A 16,415-nucleotide genomic window follows, 5' to 3' on the forward strand; every position below is an offset into this window, starting at 1 on the left:
AGAATTTTCTTTTTTTTTTTTTTCTTAAATAAGACATTAGCAAGCTTCTAAAAGTCCACTCCCTTTAGCCCATATTAAGTTCTTCATTTGTTTTAGCAAAGCGCTTGACTAAAAAGTGAATCAACTTGGTGCATGACTGTGCACAGTTATGTGCCAATGTACTGCTGCTATATCATCCTCACCCACTGAAACCCCTCCCAACTTTTTAAGTTCGAGGTTTAAGACTTAAAAAAAAAAAAAGCCCAACACACAGCACTCGTGGGAAAACAGAGCACTGTGGAACTAAGTTTACATACCTGGCTTCCAGCATCACTCCCTGCGTGGTTACCACATATTGACTAAACACGTTCCCGTCTCCAGCTCATTGAAAGCAGGCTGGCTCAGAGTAGCAGCCCACAGCAATCCCAGCTCCATGCTGGTGGTCAGCAGGCTGGGCCGTGACTCAGGGCTCCCCTTAGAGCTTGGGAAGCGCCCTGCATGCCGTAATGCCAGAGATGGCAAATGGGGAGCTCCCACTTGGCTGCCCCTGGGTGCCCGCAGCTCCTGTTGGATAGCACCCACAGGCACTGCTTTCTGAAACAACTCTGTCGAGGGTTTTGGAAACCACACTGTTATTGGAGGCGTTCAAAACATGCTTGCCCAAAAAGAAGTGATGTCATGGAGACTGTGAGGAAGAAACAGCTCCCAAGACCGAGCAACAACACACGGGGTGGTGGTTGTTCCGTGCCAAGGGGGTCTTTACTTCTGGCTCCCACCATACTTTTCACGGCAGAGTACCATCTCACACCCAACCCCCGCCCAGGGCGCAGCCGACACCCACATCCTCACATCCCCTCCGAGCGCTTCAGCCCACACACCCCGTGCCGGCTGACGGAGGAGCGGCGGTGGGGCCGCAACGGCACCGTACCGAAGCCCCCTCCTCTCTCGGGCCCCTCACGGTGCCGGTACCGCCGCCGCGCCTCTGATCAGCCCCAGCCCCTCCACGAGGCCCCTCGCCTACCGTCGGCCGACAGGGCCATCTCAATCAGCGTCTCGTTCGCTTTCTTGCCCAGGCGGTTCATGGTGGCAGTCCCCACCGCCTCCCTCGCCCCGCACCCAGCTCGTCCGCCTCCCGCAGCCCAACGGGGTGAGTCAGGGGTGGTGATGCATGCGCAGTGCCGCGGGGCGGAGCGGGGAAAGCCTGGGCTCCCCCTGGGGAGCTCGCTTTAGTACCGCCGCTTCCTTTCGCCTTTCTTCCCTCCCACGGCCGCTATGGTAGCGGTGGGAGGCTGCTCCTCCCGCTGTGGCGGCCCGACGCGGGACTGCACTCAGAGGGCGGACATTTTGGCTGGGGCGGTGCCCGGGCAGAGTATCCATTGGCAGTGCTGTTTTTGGTTTGTCTTTTTTCCTTTTTGTTTTTTATTTTATTTTTTTCAGGAAGAATAAAGACACGACTAAAAAACTCACAACGTGGGTTGTGAGAAGGCTTTTCTGTATCATTTGGGTACAGAGATACCTCCTCCTCCCCCCGCCAACTCCCACCTGCATCCCTCAGGGTATCACCTCCATTTTCTCATCTCTTCAGTCATCAGGTGTGCTTTCTGTTGGCGCAGTGCATTTGTTTCACTCCAGGGCAGATCTTGAGGCCTTCCTTCAGATTAGTTTTCTGTACAAAAAGATTTACCTGACTTGGGTAACAGTTTTGTTGTGCAACAAACCAGTGCAGAGCTGTGTTCCTTGAGCAATTGGCAAGCAGTTTCAGGGCAGGATTTCTTAATTGCAAAGCTCATCAAGTTAGGCAAGTCAAACCACTCAGTTACGACAGCTGTCTGTGCTCTGCTCTCCGTACAGTGTTAGGCCTTTGTGACATTGCTGAAATGTATTACTTAAGTATATTTTTAGATGGGAGCAAGGCCTAAAAATACATCTGGTGGCTCTCCAATGTCTGTGATGCTCGGTTTGGCTTTTGATCTCAAGATTGAAGGAAAAGAATACATCCTCAGGGACCTGGACAGCATCTCTCCTATGATAAAGGTTGAGAGAACTGGGCTTGTTTAGCTTGGAGAAGGCTCTGGGGAGACCCCATTGCGGTCTTCCAGTAGTTGAAGGGAGCATATAAACAGGAGGGGGAACACCTGTTTATGAGGGTGGATAGTGATAGAATAAGGGGGAATGGTTTTAAACTGAGACAGGGGTGATTAGTTGTGATGTTAGGAGGAATTTTTTCACTCGGGTTGGTGATGCACTGGAACAGGTTGCCCAAAGGAGGCTGTGGATGCCCCATCCCTGGAGGCATTGAAGGCCAGGCTGGATGTGGCTCTGGGCAGCCTGGTCTGCTGGTTGGCAACCCTGCACTAAGCATACTGGATGATCATTGTGGTCCTTTTCAACCCAGGCCGTTCTATGATTCTATGCAGAGTGTGGGTACAAAGCACACCACAAAGGGGTGCTGCCAGGAGCATTTGGACAACTCACAATGTTCAACTCAAAGACTGTATTTTCCAAGGCTTTAATTTTATTGAAACTTTAAGTACAGGAGAAATGCTGTTATGCCCCACAGCAGATGAAATTAGAACGCTGTGTTTAGCAAACAAGTCTGTTGGTGGCTATTGCTGGTTTGTGCCTGTTAATGGCACACTCCACCCAGCACGTGCAGCAGTGAAGCTGTCAGTATCCAAGCCTTTGTGAGTGCTCCAGGGATGCTTTGCAGGTCTCTGTAATTGGACAAGTGCATGGTTTCTGGGAGCACCAAATTTGTGTTAACTACACAGTAGCTCATGTCAGGGACAGACATCTGAGCTATGGAAGACCTTGTGTCTGTGTCAGGCACGCAGGAGGTACACGCAATACCCAGCATTTAGGTTTCTTGTCTATTCTGAGTTTAAAGAGCCATTGTCTTACTTGGTTTCAGACCATGCATAAGTGATGCAGGATCGTTCTTCCTTCAGAAGGCACAATGCTTTTCTCTCTCTCCCTGTGTTTCCACTGATGATCATAAAGCTATATATGCAATGAGTGAGGACAAACTGTTTAGCTGACTGACCCTTTTTTTATCTTCCTCTGGCTTTTCAGTTCTCTGACTCATTGCAAGCAATAGGTACTGCCAAAATAAAGAAATGGGGAACCACACTATTCATGATGATTTTAGTCCTTTAACATCAACTGGGAAGAACAAAAAAATACAGGAATGCTTGGTTGTCTGGAGTTCAAACAGTGTTTCTAATGGTGTATATATAAAACAAAAAGTAAAAATACTAGAAGACTGCGTACGTTAGTGAGCATCAGCAGAAATCACTGGCAGTGGTTACACTTAAAATACTCAGCAGCAAAACGTAATCCTTAACTATCTATGTTAAATGAGAGCAGATGATTTGCAGCCCTTACAGAATCTTACACTTAGCCCTTGTAAAGGCTTTTTCAAAAGCATGGAACTGGTTTAGAAGCCTTCGTATTTTCAGAAATGCAGAGAGCTGTGGGCACAGGAGAACCAGGTTTTAAAGGTATCTCTGCTCCCAGCGTCTCAGAAAGGTACTCCATGGCCTGCTCAGAAACACAGCTCACACTCTGGGCTCCTTGCTTTTGAATGTCCTGTGAGAGGACTGACTCAGTTTTTGACACCAAAGCATATTAGAATGTATGGCCTCAAGTCTTAAATCGTATGGAAAATAGAGCTCTTTCTGCATATCAGTTAGATGCTTTGCAAACTTTTGTTGACTCTTTTCTACCCACCGGGAATGAATATAATACATACAGCTTTTGGTTTTACCACCGTGAGACCCAGATTGCACATGCTTTCAGGATTCCATACACTGTGCATGGCAGCATCACCATCACAATCACAGAGGGTGTAGCAACTTTCTGCTGCTGAAAAAATACGTGTATTGTACATCGTATTGATTTGCTTAGAAAAGTTTTATTGATGTTTAGAGTTTGAGTGAGTTTTCACGTCAGACTGCGAGCATAAATTTTGGAACAGATGAAATAAGCAAGTGTGAGTTTGAAATGCATACAGTAGAAAAGGAAAGCAGGGTGTCTCCTTCCCAGTCTCTGTGACCTACTGGAAGAAGCACCATGAACTCTCCTGTTAATGCACTCTCTTATTACAGTTGGCACAGTAAAGAAAGGCACTGGTCAGAGAAAAACCCATGGGAGCTTTTAGCTTTCTGAAGACTTAGTTCAGCCTTCCTCAACTATCTCTGCTTTTCAGTCTGCCTGTTTGACATTTGACTCTCTTCTTGTACAGCTTTTAAGGGTGCTGCACGAATGCCACGCACTCCAGGAGCCCAGGAAATGTGCTTACGGAAGGAACAGACATTTGAATTTGGACAAGAGGACGGCATGGTTCTATTTGCATCTTGCCGGGCAGCCCAAAAAAACATCAGGAAATGGTAATGATAAGAGGATGCTGTCAGCAGCTCTGGTATGAGATGGCAGAATGTTAGCTGTTCTCAAAGGAAGTTGTACATGGTATGCAAAAGTATGTTGCTACTGCATTTTTTTGTCAGCTGTATGTAGTAGGTGGTGCAGGTAAGAATGGTACCTCTGATACCTAAACAAACAGATGCTTTTGCATACTGTGGTCTGCCTTTTTTTTTTGGCTTGAGCTCCCACTACTGCGCAACAGTAGTGCTAAAATTAACTTTTTTTTGCTCTACCCCAGTGCAAGGAAACGACATGGGTGTGGTCCCAGCTAAGCCCAGCCACATCTCAGCTGGGTACTGACTGCTCCAGGAGGAGGGAAGTGTGACACAGCACTCACTCTGTGCCCACTGTGCAACTGTCTAGGGCAGTGTAACTGTTGATCACAGCCTGAACCTCTGATTAACCATCTGAGGCAAGCAACAAGTCAGCTGTGGGAGCACAGGTGAAGATAATTCAGCTGTGCTCCTGGAGGGGTGGAGCTTGACTTCATCTCTCCTAGTTCCCGTTTAGGGGCTGACCACCACTAAAGTAGCATTTCTCTCTGGAGATTGCTCTAGTGTGGAGTTTTTGTGGTGAGCCTCAGTATTGGTGAGTATCCATCTTGATTGAAAGCCTCAGAGTTGGTGAGTCTTTTCTTAGTTACTCTTTGGCTATTGACTCTATAATTACAATTATATGCTTGTATTCTTCTAACTATAGAGACAAGTTTCAAAAGAGCTGTGGGTGGTCAAGGTAATCTTAACAGAAACCTGTGTGCTGTCATCTTAACAGAAGCCTCTACCCCATTTCCACATAAAAATACATATTTTAATGTGCAATTTTGCAGTTGCACTCCAATAATTAGATTCCCCAGTTTACAAATAACATGAAACTCTTTAAAATAACCCAAGGACACCACAAGAGGAAAGCTATATTGCAATTTACTGAGGAGTAGAGGGAACCCATCTCTCATGCTACTGGAGACGTTATAAAGTTACCTTAATGTCTAAGAAGTCTACTCATTAACTACATCTGAGGCATGATTCTTCACACTTGTCAATTCTCAATGAATACAATTCCACTGGTTTTGCTGAACTGCTCCTAAATAGTATGAGTGAAGATAGTATTTAATTCATATGGGTTCTGCACTGATAGTTATGTTCTCAAAAATAATAGTATTAAGAATAATATTGAATGCAGTAGGGATGAGTGAGGCTATTTCATCATTTCGGGCCCTTAAATAACAGCATTAAGATAAGAAGCTGCACCATTTTAATGAATACCAGTGTTCTTTCTCATCCATTTTCTCTCTTCTTGTTCCATAGTTTCTCAGAGTTTAGTGCCCTCCTGTGGTAGTAGTGATTTCTCCTGTGTAATTAGATAGGCTGACGCCTCATGATACTTTTCTTATTTATTTTGTATCTGTTCATTATGCCATGGCTAAAATGAAGTCAAATTATATATGCACTTTTTTTTTTTCCTTCTTTTTGAATAAATAAGGCTGGTGTATGAAAGCAGAGCACTGGACTGTTGCAGAGAGCTAAGTAGCTTTAGCAAAATCATTTGGAAACTCAGTTCAGTTCAGTGTGCATTAATCAGTTTAGACAGTAAAGCAGGATGGATTTATAAATGTACTATAGAACTACAAGGAGAGTGTTTCCCTCTGATGAAAGATAGCAGGGAGCTGGCTTCCTCAGACATAGAAAAAGCTGAAGTACTCAGTGAGCACTTTGCCTCAGTCTTCACAGGCTTCCCATGTCTGCCAGGTCCATGAGCCTCTGTGTGAGGGTGTGGAGAGTGGTCCCTGTAACAGTGGAAAGAGTCTGAGCCTTCCTCATGTAATTGAATGTAGTCCATGGGGCTGCATAAAATCCATCCTGGGGTTCTGAAACAGGTGGCTGGTGTGGTTGCAGAGTTGCTCTCCATCGTATTTGAAAAACCATGGCTGTCTGGTGAAGTCCCTGGTGACTGGAATAAGTGAAGTATTATTCCTATTCCTAAGAAAGGGAGAAAGGAAAATAAGCCTCGCCTGTGTGCCTGGGAAGATCACGGAGCAGGTCTTCCTAAAAGCTATGCTAAGGCACATATGAGACAAAGAGGTGATTCAAGACAGCCAGAAGAGGCAAATCTTGCCTGACTGATCTGGTGACCTTATATGATGGAGTGATGGCTTTGGTGGATGGGGTAGGGCAGTAGATGTCATCTACCAGGACTTCTGCAAAGCCTTTGACATGGTCTCTCACCACATCCTTCTCTAGAGGATTAGAGAGGTATGGAGATGAAGGGTGGACTATTTGGTGGATTAAGAGTTGGTTGGCTGGATGCAGCTGAAGGGCTGTGATCAATGGTTCAGTGTCAGGGTGGAGGCCAGTCACAAATGATGTTCATCAGGGGCCAGTCTTGGGACTGGTGCTCTTCAGCATCTTCGTCAGTGACAGATAATGGCATCGAGTGCACCCTCAGCAAGTTTACAGATGACATCAAGCTGAGCAGTGCAGTTGATACACTGGAAGGAAGAGAAGCCATCCAGAGAGATCTGGACAGGCTGGAGAAGTGGGGCCATGAAGACTTAAGGAGATTCAGTAAGGCCACATGCATGGTGCTACACTTGGGTTGGGGCAATCCCAGGTATATATATGAACTGGGGGAAGATGTCCTTGAGAGCAGCCCAGCAGTGAAGGATGTGGAGGTAACGGGGGCTGAAAAGCTGGACATGAACCAGCAGTGCGTGCTTGCAGCCCGGAAGGCCAACTGTTCTGGGCTGCATTAAAAAAGGGGAGACCTCATTGTGGCCTTCCAGTACTTGAAGGGAGCGTATAAACAGGAGGGGCAATGGCTGTTTATGAGGGTGGATAGTGATAGGACAAGGGAAAATGGTTTTAAATTGAGACAGGGGAGGTTTAGGTTGGATGTTAGGAGGAAGTTTTTCACTCAGAGGGTGGTGACACACCAAAACAGGTTGCCCAAGGAGGCTGTGGATGCCCCATCCCTGGAGGCATTGAAGGCCAGGCTGGATGTGGCTCTTGGCAGCCTGGTCTGGTGGTTGGTAACCCTGCACATGGCAGGAGGGTTGAACCTAGATGATCTCTGGTCCTTTTCAACCCAGGCCATTCTATGACTCTATGATTCAACAGAACAAAACGCAGTTTTGTATGAGATAAAGTGTAGTCAAACAAACTTTTGAACACAGCTTTTAATGACTTTCTTCTCCTGTATATGTGTACTTTTAGTTCTCCTTGGTTACATACTTTATTGTAAAGATTTTCGATATTGTATGAAGAGATGAGCAGCTTTGTAAGGATTTCTAGAAAAGTGGAAATACTTTAATATGTTTATTAATAAGGCAAGATAATGAAGCACAACTTATTTTGTGCAAGTTATTCATAGCTACTAAGCTGGTGAGAATAATAGAAATAATGATACGAGTGTCTAATCCTATGGACTGTACTGAATTAACGTGCTTTTTTGTTTATAAAATTCTCTGTGAGTAACAACTGTATCCAAAGCTTGAGTTTTAAGCAATTGTTTTACATTTGCTGTTATAAATTATTGCTCAATTCTGCATAATTGATAGACTTATAGCAAGTTTTCCAAGCTTTCATCCACGTAGCGCACACACGTGGCTCCCTAAAAACAACTCAAACAATGGAAGCATCTTCTGATGTGGGCTTCTCTGACATCAAATGATCAAGCTGTGGATTCTCTTTTTAGCCTGTCTCCTTAAGAGCGCTCCATGGTCTATCTCCAATCCCTTGGCTGATGATTTCCATCCTTTACAACTGCATGCATCGTAGCAGTTTCCTGTTCTTTGCCAGCGTTCCCATTTTCTTCCCCTTCAAGAGCATATAATAGAAGCTGCAATGGCCTGTTTCCTAGTGGTGGTCTAGTTCCAGGGCTGCAGGAAAAAAAAAAAAAAACAAACAAAAACAGTTATATGCAGAAATGAGTGAAGACAGGCCAGAGAAGAAAGCAAAATGTAGTTTTCTGTGGAGACAGAAAAGATAGGAGAGGGAAAAAAGCAAAATGAGGGTGTGTAGGGCTGTCTGTGGTAGGGAAAACTGTGATGGTTACAGACAGAAAGGAAGGTGACTGAGTTGCTTCTGCCCTGCCCAAACACTCAGGTTTTCCCAGATTCTTAGGGCTGGGCACTGGCTGATGCTGTCTCACAACCCAGCTGGATGTTTAGAGGTGCTGCTGGTTGGATGTTGATGTTTGTGCTGGCCTGTACCCTGATGGATGTAGCAACAGTAAGTCAGGCTGGATGGGGCTGTTTCTTGTAAGAAGGAAATTAAACAGTAGTATGATATCAACCTTGATCTGGAATGGCTTAATACAGACTAGTTATTAATCCTAATAAAACTGAGCAGTGAGCTTATAGTTCTTGTTTGCTGCTCCCTTTCCAATTTGTTTTGTACTTATCTCTCACAGCTGCAAGGAAAAACTGTGAAGATACAGTAACCAGATAATGAAATGTTTTCAGCCTTCCCCCAGGCTCTAGCAGGTCCTCACACCAAATCCTGTTGGAAAAAATGCAGTGCTTATCTCCCCATCCAGGGGAACCCTACTGGAGGGTTGTGAGGGGGGTGCCCCACACAGTCCTTCCAGTCCTTCCCAGCCACAGCGCATGCTGAGCACATAGATTAGTTATGTGCACTCCGTGAACCTGATAAGCATCTGGGAGCAGCAGGAGTGGAAACACACAGGCACCTTCAGCCACATCAGATGCAATTGGAAGGATTTGGCAGAAAGCAAAGAGACCAAGTGAAGTAGAAAAATGTATCTGAAAGTCAGTATTTCATAAATATATGCTGCAGAGCATATTTTGCATCTCAGTGGAACAGAGGAAAGCCCGCAAAATATAAGACACTACTCTACCGAGTCTGGCTTAAAGAAGCCTACCAGGGCCAACAGTTTAATTTCTTATGCTGTTTACCTCTGGCTTCAAGTAGGACATCTAAAGTGTAAAAGAAATTGAATAACTGTGCAGGTACTCAATTTGAGTCTCATTTGTGATTTCTTGTTCTTATTAGTTCTACTGCTTCATACTTCTGTTTAAACATGAAAAGAGGCAAGGAGATAATCTGGGAGTTACTTATCCAGTTATCACTGATCGGGTCATTTCTGAAATCCTTGAGTTTTACTATCCTATTTGTGAAGATTTTCCCTGATTGTTAATCTAATTACCTCTCCTATTAATGAGCAACAAATACATACTTTGGGATGATTCTCTTTAAGTTAGATCTTTTTGAGTGTTGATAGTATGCCAAATGCTTGAAAACTCTGGATTTATCCTTAGGATGACCCTGCTGCCCTAGGTATATTGCTTCCCAACTTGTAATTCAGCCTTGCTGTCCAAAAGGCTCTGAAGAGTACTTTTCTCTTTTCATAGTACTCATTTACTTTATCTGAATCAATGGAAAACATTTGGACAAAAAGCCACTGTCTCATCAGCCTTAACACATAAACATGCAAATGTTTATTGATAGCCCTCTGTATTGTAGAGTTAAGGACTGAAAGTGCTACACGTGTGATCTGGTACTTAAACTCTGGTACTTCAAATATTTAGCATCTCAGAAAAATAGTATGTTTTGCTGATTTAAACTGAGTGTGATTGAGAACTGAACTAGTATAAAACATCACAAGTGATGCGCCATTTTTGCTTGACATTCACTAAAACCATGTTAAATTAATTGAATGGGCTTCAGTTACACAGAATAACAGAGTAATAGAACGGTAGGGATTGCGTGGGACCTCTGAAGATAGTCTAGTCCAGCTCCAACACTAAAGCAGATTCCCTAGAGTAAGAAAGTATCCAGGTGGGTTTTTAATATCTCCAAAAAGGGAGAGTCCACAAGCTCTCCAGGCAGCTGGTTCCAGTGCTCTGTCACCTTTAAAGCTAAGAAGTATTTCCTCATGTCTGCACAGACCTTCCTGGGACCTGGGCGTCCTGGTGGATGACAGGTTGGCCATGAGCCAGCAGTGTGCCCTTGTAGCCAAAAAGGCCAATGGCATTCTGGGGTGCATTAAAAAGAGCATAGCCAGCAGGTCAAGGGAGGTGATCCTCCCCCTCTTCTCTGCCCTGGTGAGGCCTCATCTGGAATACTGTGTCCAGTTCTGGGCTCCCCAGTACAAAAAAGACAGGGATCTCTTGGAAAGAGTCCAGCGGAGGGCCACAAAGATGGTGAAGGGCCTGGACCATCTCCCCTACGAGGAGAGACTTAGGGAACTGGGTCTGTTTAGCCTTGAGAAAAGAAGGCTGAGAGGGGACTTGATCCAGGTTTATAAATACCTGGGGTGTGGGAGCTATAGTGGCGAGGCTGGTCTCTTTTCAGTAGTGCGTGGGGACAGGACTAGGGGCAACGGGCTGAAACTCCAGCATAGGAAGTTCCGCACGAATGTGCGCAAGAACTTCTTTACGGTGAGGGTGACGGAGCACTGGAACAGGCTGCCCAGGGAGGTGGTGGAGTCTCCTTCTCTGGAGATATTCAAGACACGCCTGGACGCCTACCTGTGCGACGTGGTATAGGGAGCCTGCTTTGGCAGGGGGGTTGGACTCGATGATCTATAGAGGTCCCTTCCAACCCCTATAATTCTGTGATTCTGTGATTCCTGTGTTCCCATTGCCCCTAGTCCTGTTTTGAAGTACCATTGAAGAGACTGGTCTCATCCAATTGGCTCTCACAATTTAGCAAGTAATAAACATTGCCGAGATCCCCTCTTAGTCTTCTCCAGGCTAACAGTCCCTGAGCTCAGCTTTTCTTTGTAATTAGAGTACTCTAGGCCCCTCATCGTCTCTGTGGCTCTCTGCTGGGCACTCTCCTTGTCTTTCTTGAATTGAGGAGCTCAGAACAGGATGTGATACACTGTTAAAATTCTTGAGTTTCTTAAGAAATTGGACTTGTAGTAGTATGCCTGTGATTTCTGATGGGATTTAATTTTTCTGAGTCTGAAATCCTGAGTACTGAAACAGAACGATAGTTTTAAAACCAGTAAGTAATTGCTACGCTATCGATCATTAGCCACAGTCTGAAGCAGCTCTTCCCTTCATTTTCTTTGTATTTTCACAAGGTGAGGATGTTATTAAGCTGCATTCCTTCATCCTTGCTTGTGAAATTGATATCCTCCTCACATTCTCCCTGTTATACTTAAATGAACACTGAAACAAGCAGAGCATTTCTCTTACTCTTTGCACATAAGAACAGCCATACTATTTTTGAAAGTTACTTCTGACCACTTATCATTCAGTATTTCACACCATAGCCCTTTAGAAATGCTAATGGATAACAACGTTTTTCTATCTAAATGCTCCAAGATTCATGTTTAAATTCATACAAGAGAACTGCCTATTCCAAAGACCAACAACTTTTACAGTTCTTTCCTGAAACTTATTCAGCCTTCAATAGAGTCAGCACACCATGCTGCTTCAAGAGCATTTCTCTAATGTTTTAAGAAGCTCATTTCATGTATTTCCCATCAACATATTCATTTTCTTCCTTGTGGCTGTCTGTGGTGACTGGTGATGGGAGGATTGGCATGATAGAAAGGTGTTATAAGGGACACGAAAAAGGTTGCTTACATGTATTAGAAGATCTCAGATTCACAGGGGAAAGCTTTACCAAGGAGGGATCTTTTTCTTCTCATATATTGCCTCCTTCATTTTTAATTCTCTAATATAATTTCGAAGTTCCTTCCTTGTGGCCCATAGACCCGTATTTATTAGAACAACTCTTGTTGGACCACGTGATTCTACACACCACTGTTATCCATTGAATTAGAGAATAGTTTTCATCATTATGTATCACAGCAGCATATAGCCTCTGTCTGAAAGCCAGATGTGCTGGGGCACAAAATGCTGCTATACTTTCTATTGCTTTTCTCTCATAAGGAACTCTGGAACATAGCAATGCTGCCTTGCATGATTATGTGGTACACTGAATGAAATCACCACTTGAGAGATGAGATTTAATATTTTCCCTGTGTGGATTCCTAACACTGACCGTTTCACCACAGATTTTAATTGGAACGAAAAAGTGGCCTCAGTCAGTGCTAAGACATGCAGTGTAATCCACTGCTATTCCCGAACAGTTCCCTTTGTCGCTACTGATCATTATATTTCATATAAACAGTTCAGTGATCATCTATCAATTGCAGTGTGAGTGATAAAATCGTGAACAGCGGGGGCATTGCTCTATGTTTTTATACCGAGCATCTCAGAAGTTACCCAGCTAGCAGTAAGGGGGTACATCAGGAAATAGGGTCCTGCATGAGTTATATGGAAAATGTGATAGATTTTCCTCAGGTTTATTACACCTGTTGTGAACCTGGCCAGCAGAACTCAGCTGTGTGCAACAAATAATTCCCCCATGATATGTTTCAAGCTACTATCAATTTGCCAGTGGAATCAGTTGGATCAGTGGGGCGTAAATAAATCTGTGCCAAATCCAAACAAATGGCTTGGCTGGAGCCCCATTTTGCTGTTTCAAAAAGCAAAGTAACCAGCAGGAGTTGCAAGGAGGTAGTGGATTCGCAATTTCTTTAGCGTTATGCTCTGTAATAGTGTTGCATTTAACTCCTGGCAGAGTAACCTAATGAGAGTTTAGTTCTTCAGTCCTACTAAGTTCTCTTAGGTCATCATTCTCTTCCAGCTCATACCTATGTAGGTTACCCTAAAACCTGAACCAGTTCACATACAATTTAGTGGATTCCGAGTGAAAACAAAACAAAAGAAAGAAAAAAAATCTATTCCCGTGCTCATTTTTTCACTTGTGCTAATTCACAAAGATGAATTCACAGCTTTGATGCTGCCTAGTCAGCTCTGCCCTATAGTAACTTCACTTCCAGACTGCCCTTGATGATTCTTACATGCCACATATACTCATCAATAGTTGGGGATCATTAAGTATATGCATACAACAGATGGATAGGGAGAAGGAAAATAACAGGCAAAACAAATCACAAAGCAAGACAAATATGCAAACTCTAGATGGGTAACTCTGGAAAAGCACGAATCCAAGCTGAAGTCGTGTACAGGCCCGCAATAACTGTGTTACTTTAAAAGAAATGTATTTTCTTACTTGTATACAAAGTGTCCGTCTATAAAAGAGCTAAGCTAACATCCAATTTGTAATTCCCCATCAAATAGTATGGTACCATATACAAGGGTTATACTGAAGTATTCTTGTTAATGAGTACATGTTATTGATTTTCCTTAATTGTTCAGAATGAGAATGTTTTCCTCTGTAAATAGAAAACATTACGCCCCCAGAAAACAAGATCCCTCCCTTCCCCTTTCTTTCACCCTTTGCAGCTCTCATTTTCTTCTTCTTTTTATGTCACATCTATGCAGAGTGAAAATTATGTGCAATCTGAATCATAATTCTTCAAGATGTACTGCTGCATCACTTGTACAGGGCTTTTTCTCAGTGAAAGTTGTTTGTTTGTTTGTTTTTTCAATTATCTTTTATTTTATTTTTCAATACATATTCCTCTGGCTTGTAACTAAACTTCCCAGAGTCTCTTATTCCCTACCTCTGTTCTCCCCATCCCTTGGGTACTACCTGTCTCCTCTTACCCACATCTGTATCCCTTCTCTTTCCACCTGCTCCTGATACCCCCTCATTCTTTCATTCCTTCTTTAATCAGCCTATCCTCATATGCTCAGGTTTTGTTCACTGTTCTCTTCCCAGCCAACTCAGAATATCTCAGACATAACATTTTCCCTTGAGAAGGAAATAAGGGTGTAGAAGCAGTATAGGATTTCTGCAGCTTCCATGGTTGGCCTTCTGCTTTTCCTGCACAATCTCCTTTCCTGCCTAGCAAAGTAGGTTTCCTGCTCTCTGAAAGAGATTTGTGATTCAAGGCTTAGATGCTCTCAGCTTCTATTGTTTGGTGTTATCCCTGTGGAGCAGCAACCAACCAGTTTATATCACCTCTGATCTTGTCTCTTAGTCTGCAAGCATCTGATATTTTACATCTTTTCCTGACACTTTATTCCCACCCAGCGCAGTTAATTTGGAAGCCTTAGTCCTATTCACAATGAATAAATGTTCACGTTTGAAGTTACTGATGATGTAATTCTTCGGACCTAATCCTTAAATGCTTAGTTTGTCTGTCATTAGAGAGAGCTTGCATTAAACTTACTGGCTCAAGACTTCTATTGCAGTAATAATGTAATTGAAAAAGTGAAATAAGCCCATCAAAAGCATTCATTTTCAGATAGCAGTGTATCTCTTTCTTAGATGAGGAGAATCAACCAGAAAACAAACAGAACTGAGAAAGTCTTTAGGCATTAGAGGCAGAGCGAATGGAACTGCATTTTATAATGGCATGTTAGAAATAATTTTCATTTCTTTGAAATTAGCATCTTAAATTCCCAGGGGCTTTTTTGCAGGTTTAAAAAGCACAGAGAAGAGTGCGGTCCCCAGAAAAGCTATTTAGTTTTATGTTTTCCTTCTTTGCTTGCAATCAATCATTTCTCTCAGCGAGGCTGATCTTACACGCTGCTCCTTGGTTTCAGGATGCTTCTTGCTGCATGGTATCCATGGATGAAATCTGTCATAATATGATCATTCAATTTGCTGTGTTTAGTTATCTGCAGCTAGGATCCTGTACATGATATTTTGATTGGGTTTAATGTGAAGGAGCGTGTTCTTCTTTTGCTTCATTGTTGAACGTTCTTTCAAGAAGCATTCCTGCTTTGTCTCTTTCTTTCACAGTGATATGACAGCATGTAATTGCTGGAATAGCACTGCAGCATCCCATGGAATACCTCTGCTGGCAGACTCAACAGAGTTCTGCTATGAAGGTATGCAAAGCTCTCACTTAGGTGACACAATGCAGTGTTTTTTGTCTGTTTTAGGATTTAGAGATTCATAGTCACCTGCTGGCTTTGTTTGATCTCAGACATGATACAGCAGCCATATCTATTCAATCTAACATTGATTTTCATAAACAGATGTTAATCATTTGAAGGTGAGGCTTTTAGAAAGAAACTTCCTGAGAATCTTCCAGCTCTCAAAAGGAAAAAGAAAAAGAATGTGATTTTTCTTATTGTGGTCAAAACAAAGAATAAAATTACTATGACGTAGTTGAGTTGCCATCTCACTTCAATATATAGGAGACAGAAGAGGTTCTTTGATATATGTATACCTGACATGAGATTAAGAAACAGTGGTTCAAATGTCAGTCTGACTAGTTTATTGCAGATCCTTATCAATTAGGGAGATGGGGAAGGGGAGGCTGCATACTATTATAAATTAGGGTGATGGGCAAGGGAAAGCAGGCAATAGGAAAGATAGCAGAGAAGCAAGAATTGCATAAAGCAGGGATAGCCACCACCAGGACCCAGCAGGATCCCATTGCACACTGTTCTGATGGTCTGATGCTCTCTGCAGGGGGAGAGCAGCAGCAGCGTGGCTGGCCTTAGGCAGCAAGCACATACAGCTAGAGCAAGGCCAAGAGATTCCATCAGTGGACTTGTCCATCTCTGTTCCTCAGCAAGCTTTGAGACAAAAGTGCAAAGAATCTCTTACAGTTGCTCGGTATCGAGATATCAGCCTGATAAAGGACAAATGCCAGATCACCTGAAATGGTGAGGTAGAGCTATTGCTTATGAATTTCTCCTACCCCAGGGAACCTCTTGATCTTCAAATGGTTTCACTTTGTAGACTTGTTGGTGACAGGGTCAAGGATAAGAGAACTTACCCTAATCTACTGGGCTGGGCACTCATCTGTCATATTGGGAAACCAACTTTATGTTCTGGCCCCATAGGCATAAGGCTTTCCCTTAGAAAAGCAGAAGTGAATTATGGATGATTCAAACACAGTACAGAAAATTACATTAGCATACATAACACAGAGAGGTTTAAATATAATTACAGCAGCTGCACACAACAAAGTATACAATAGCAGAGAAACAGTGGGAACAAAACTATTCCTGCTGAGTAACCTTTGTGTGCTTAGAGAAACAGATTCCTGTCTGTTTTTGTACAATCTGAATACTTGCCTTGAACACTTTTTTTCCTTGCCAAAAGCTA

At 43.4% G+C, this 16,415-nt stretch overlaps 1 protein-coding gene and 1 long non-coding RNA gene across 6 annotated transcripts in view; one reads left to right on the plus strand and one right to left on the minus strand.

Moving 5' to 3' along the window:
- The window catches only part of ANO5 (anoctamin 5), a 48,377-nt gene extending 47,151 nt beyond the window's left edge, over nucleotides 1–1,226 (minus strand). For 3 of the 5 annotated variants that reach the window (XM_072337452.1, XM_072337449.1, XM_072337450.1), the window contains exon 1: nucleotides 1,001–1,178. In XM_072337452.1, coding sequence (XP_072193553.1) covers nucleotides 1,001–1,061 — 61 coding nt within the window. In that variant the 5' untranslated portion in view covers nucleotides 1,062–1,178. Of the gene's footprint in view, nucleotides 1–1,000 lie in introns of all 5 variants that reach the window. The other 2 variants (XM_072337451.1, XM_072337453.1) reach the window with 2 other exon arrangements.
- Nucleotides 1,227–4,934: 3,708 nt separating this feature from the next.
- On the plus strand, nucleotides 4,935–15,878 carry LOC140253552 (uncharacterized). Its single transcript, XR_011903890.1, has 3 exons — nucleotides 4,935–4,989; nucleotides 15,096–15,184; nucleotides 15,774–15,878. It is a non-coding gene; the product is annotated as an uncharacterized lncRNA (long non-coding RNA).
- Nucleotides 15,879–16,415: the final 537 nt, after the last annotated feature.

This window comes from Excalfactoria chinensis, chromosome 5 (assembly GCF_039878825.1).
Source record: "Excalfactoria chinensis isolate bCotChi1 chromosome 5, bCotChi1.hap2, whole genome shotgun sequence".
NCBI lineage: Eukaryota > Metazoa > Chordata > Aves > Galliformes > Phasianidae > Excalfactoria > Excalfactoria chinensis.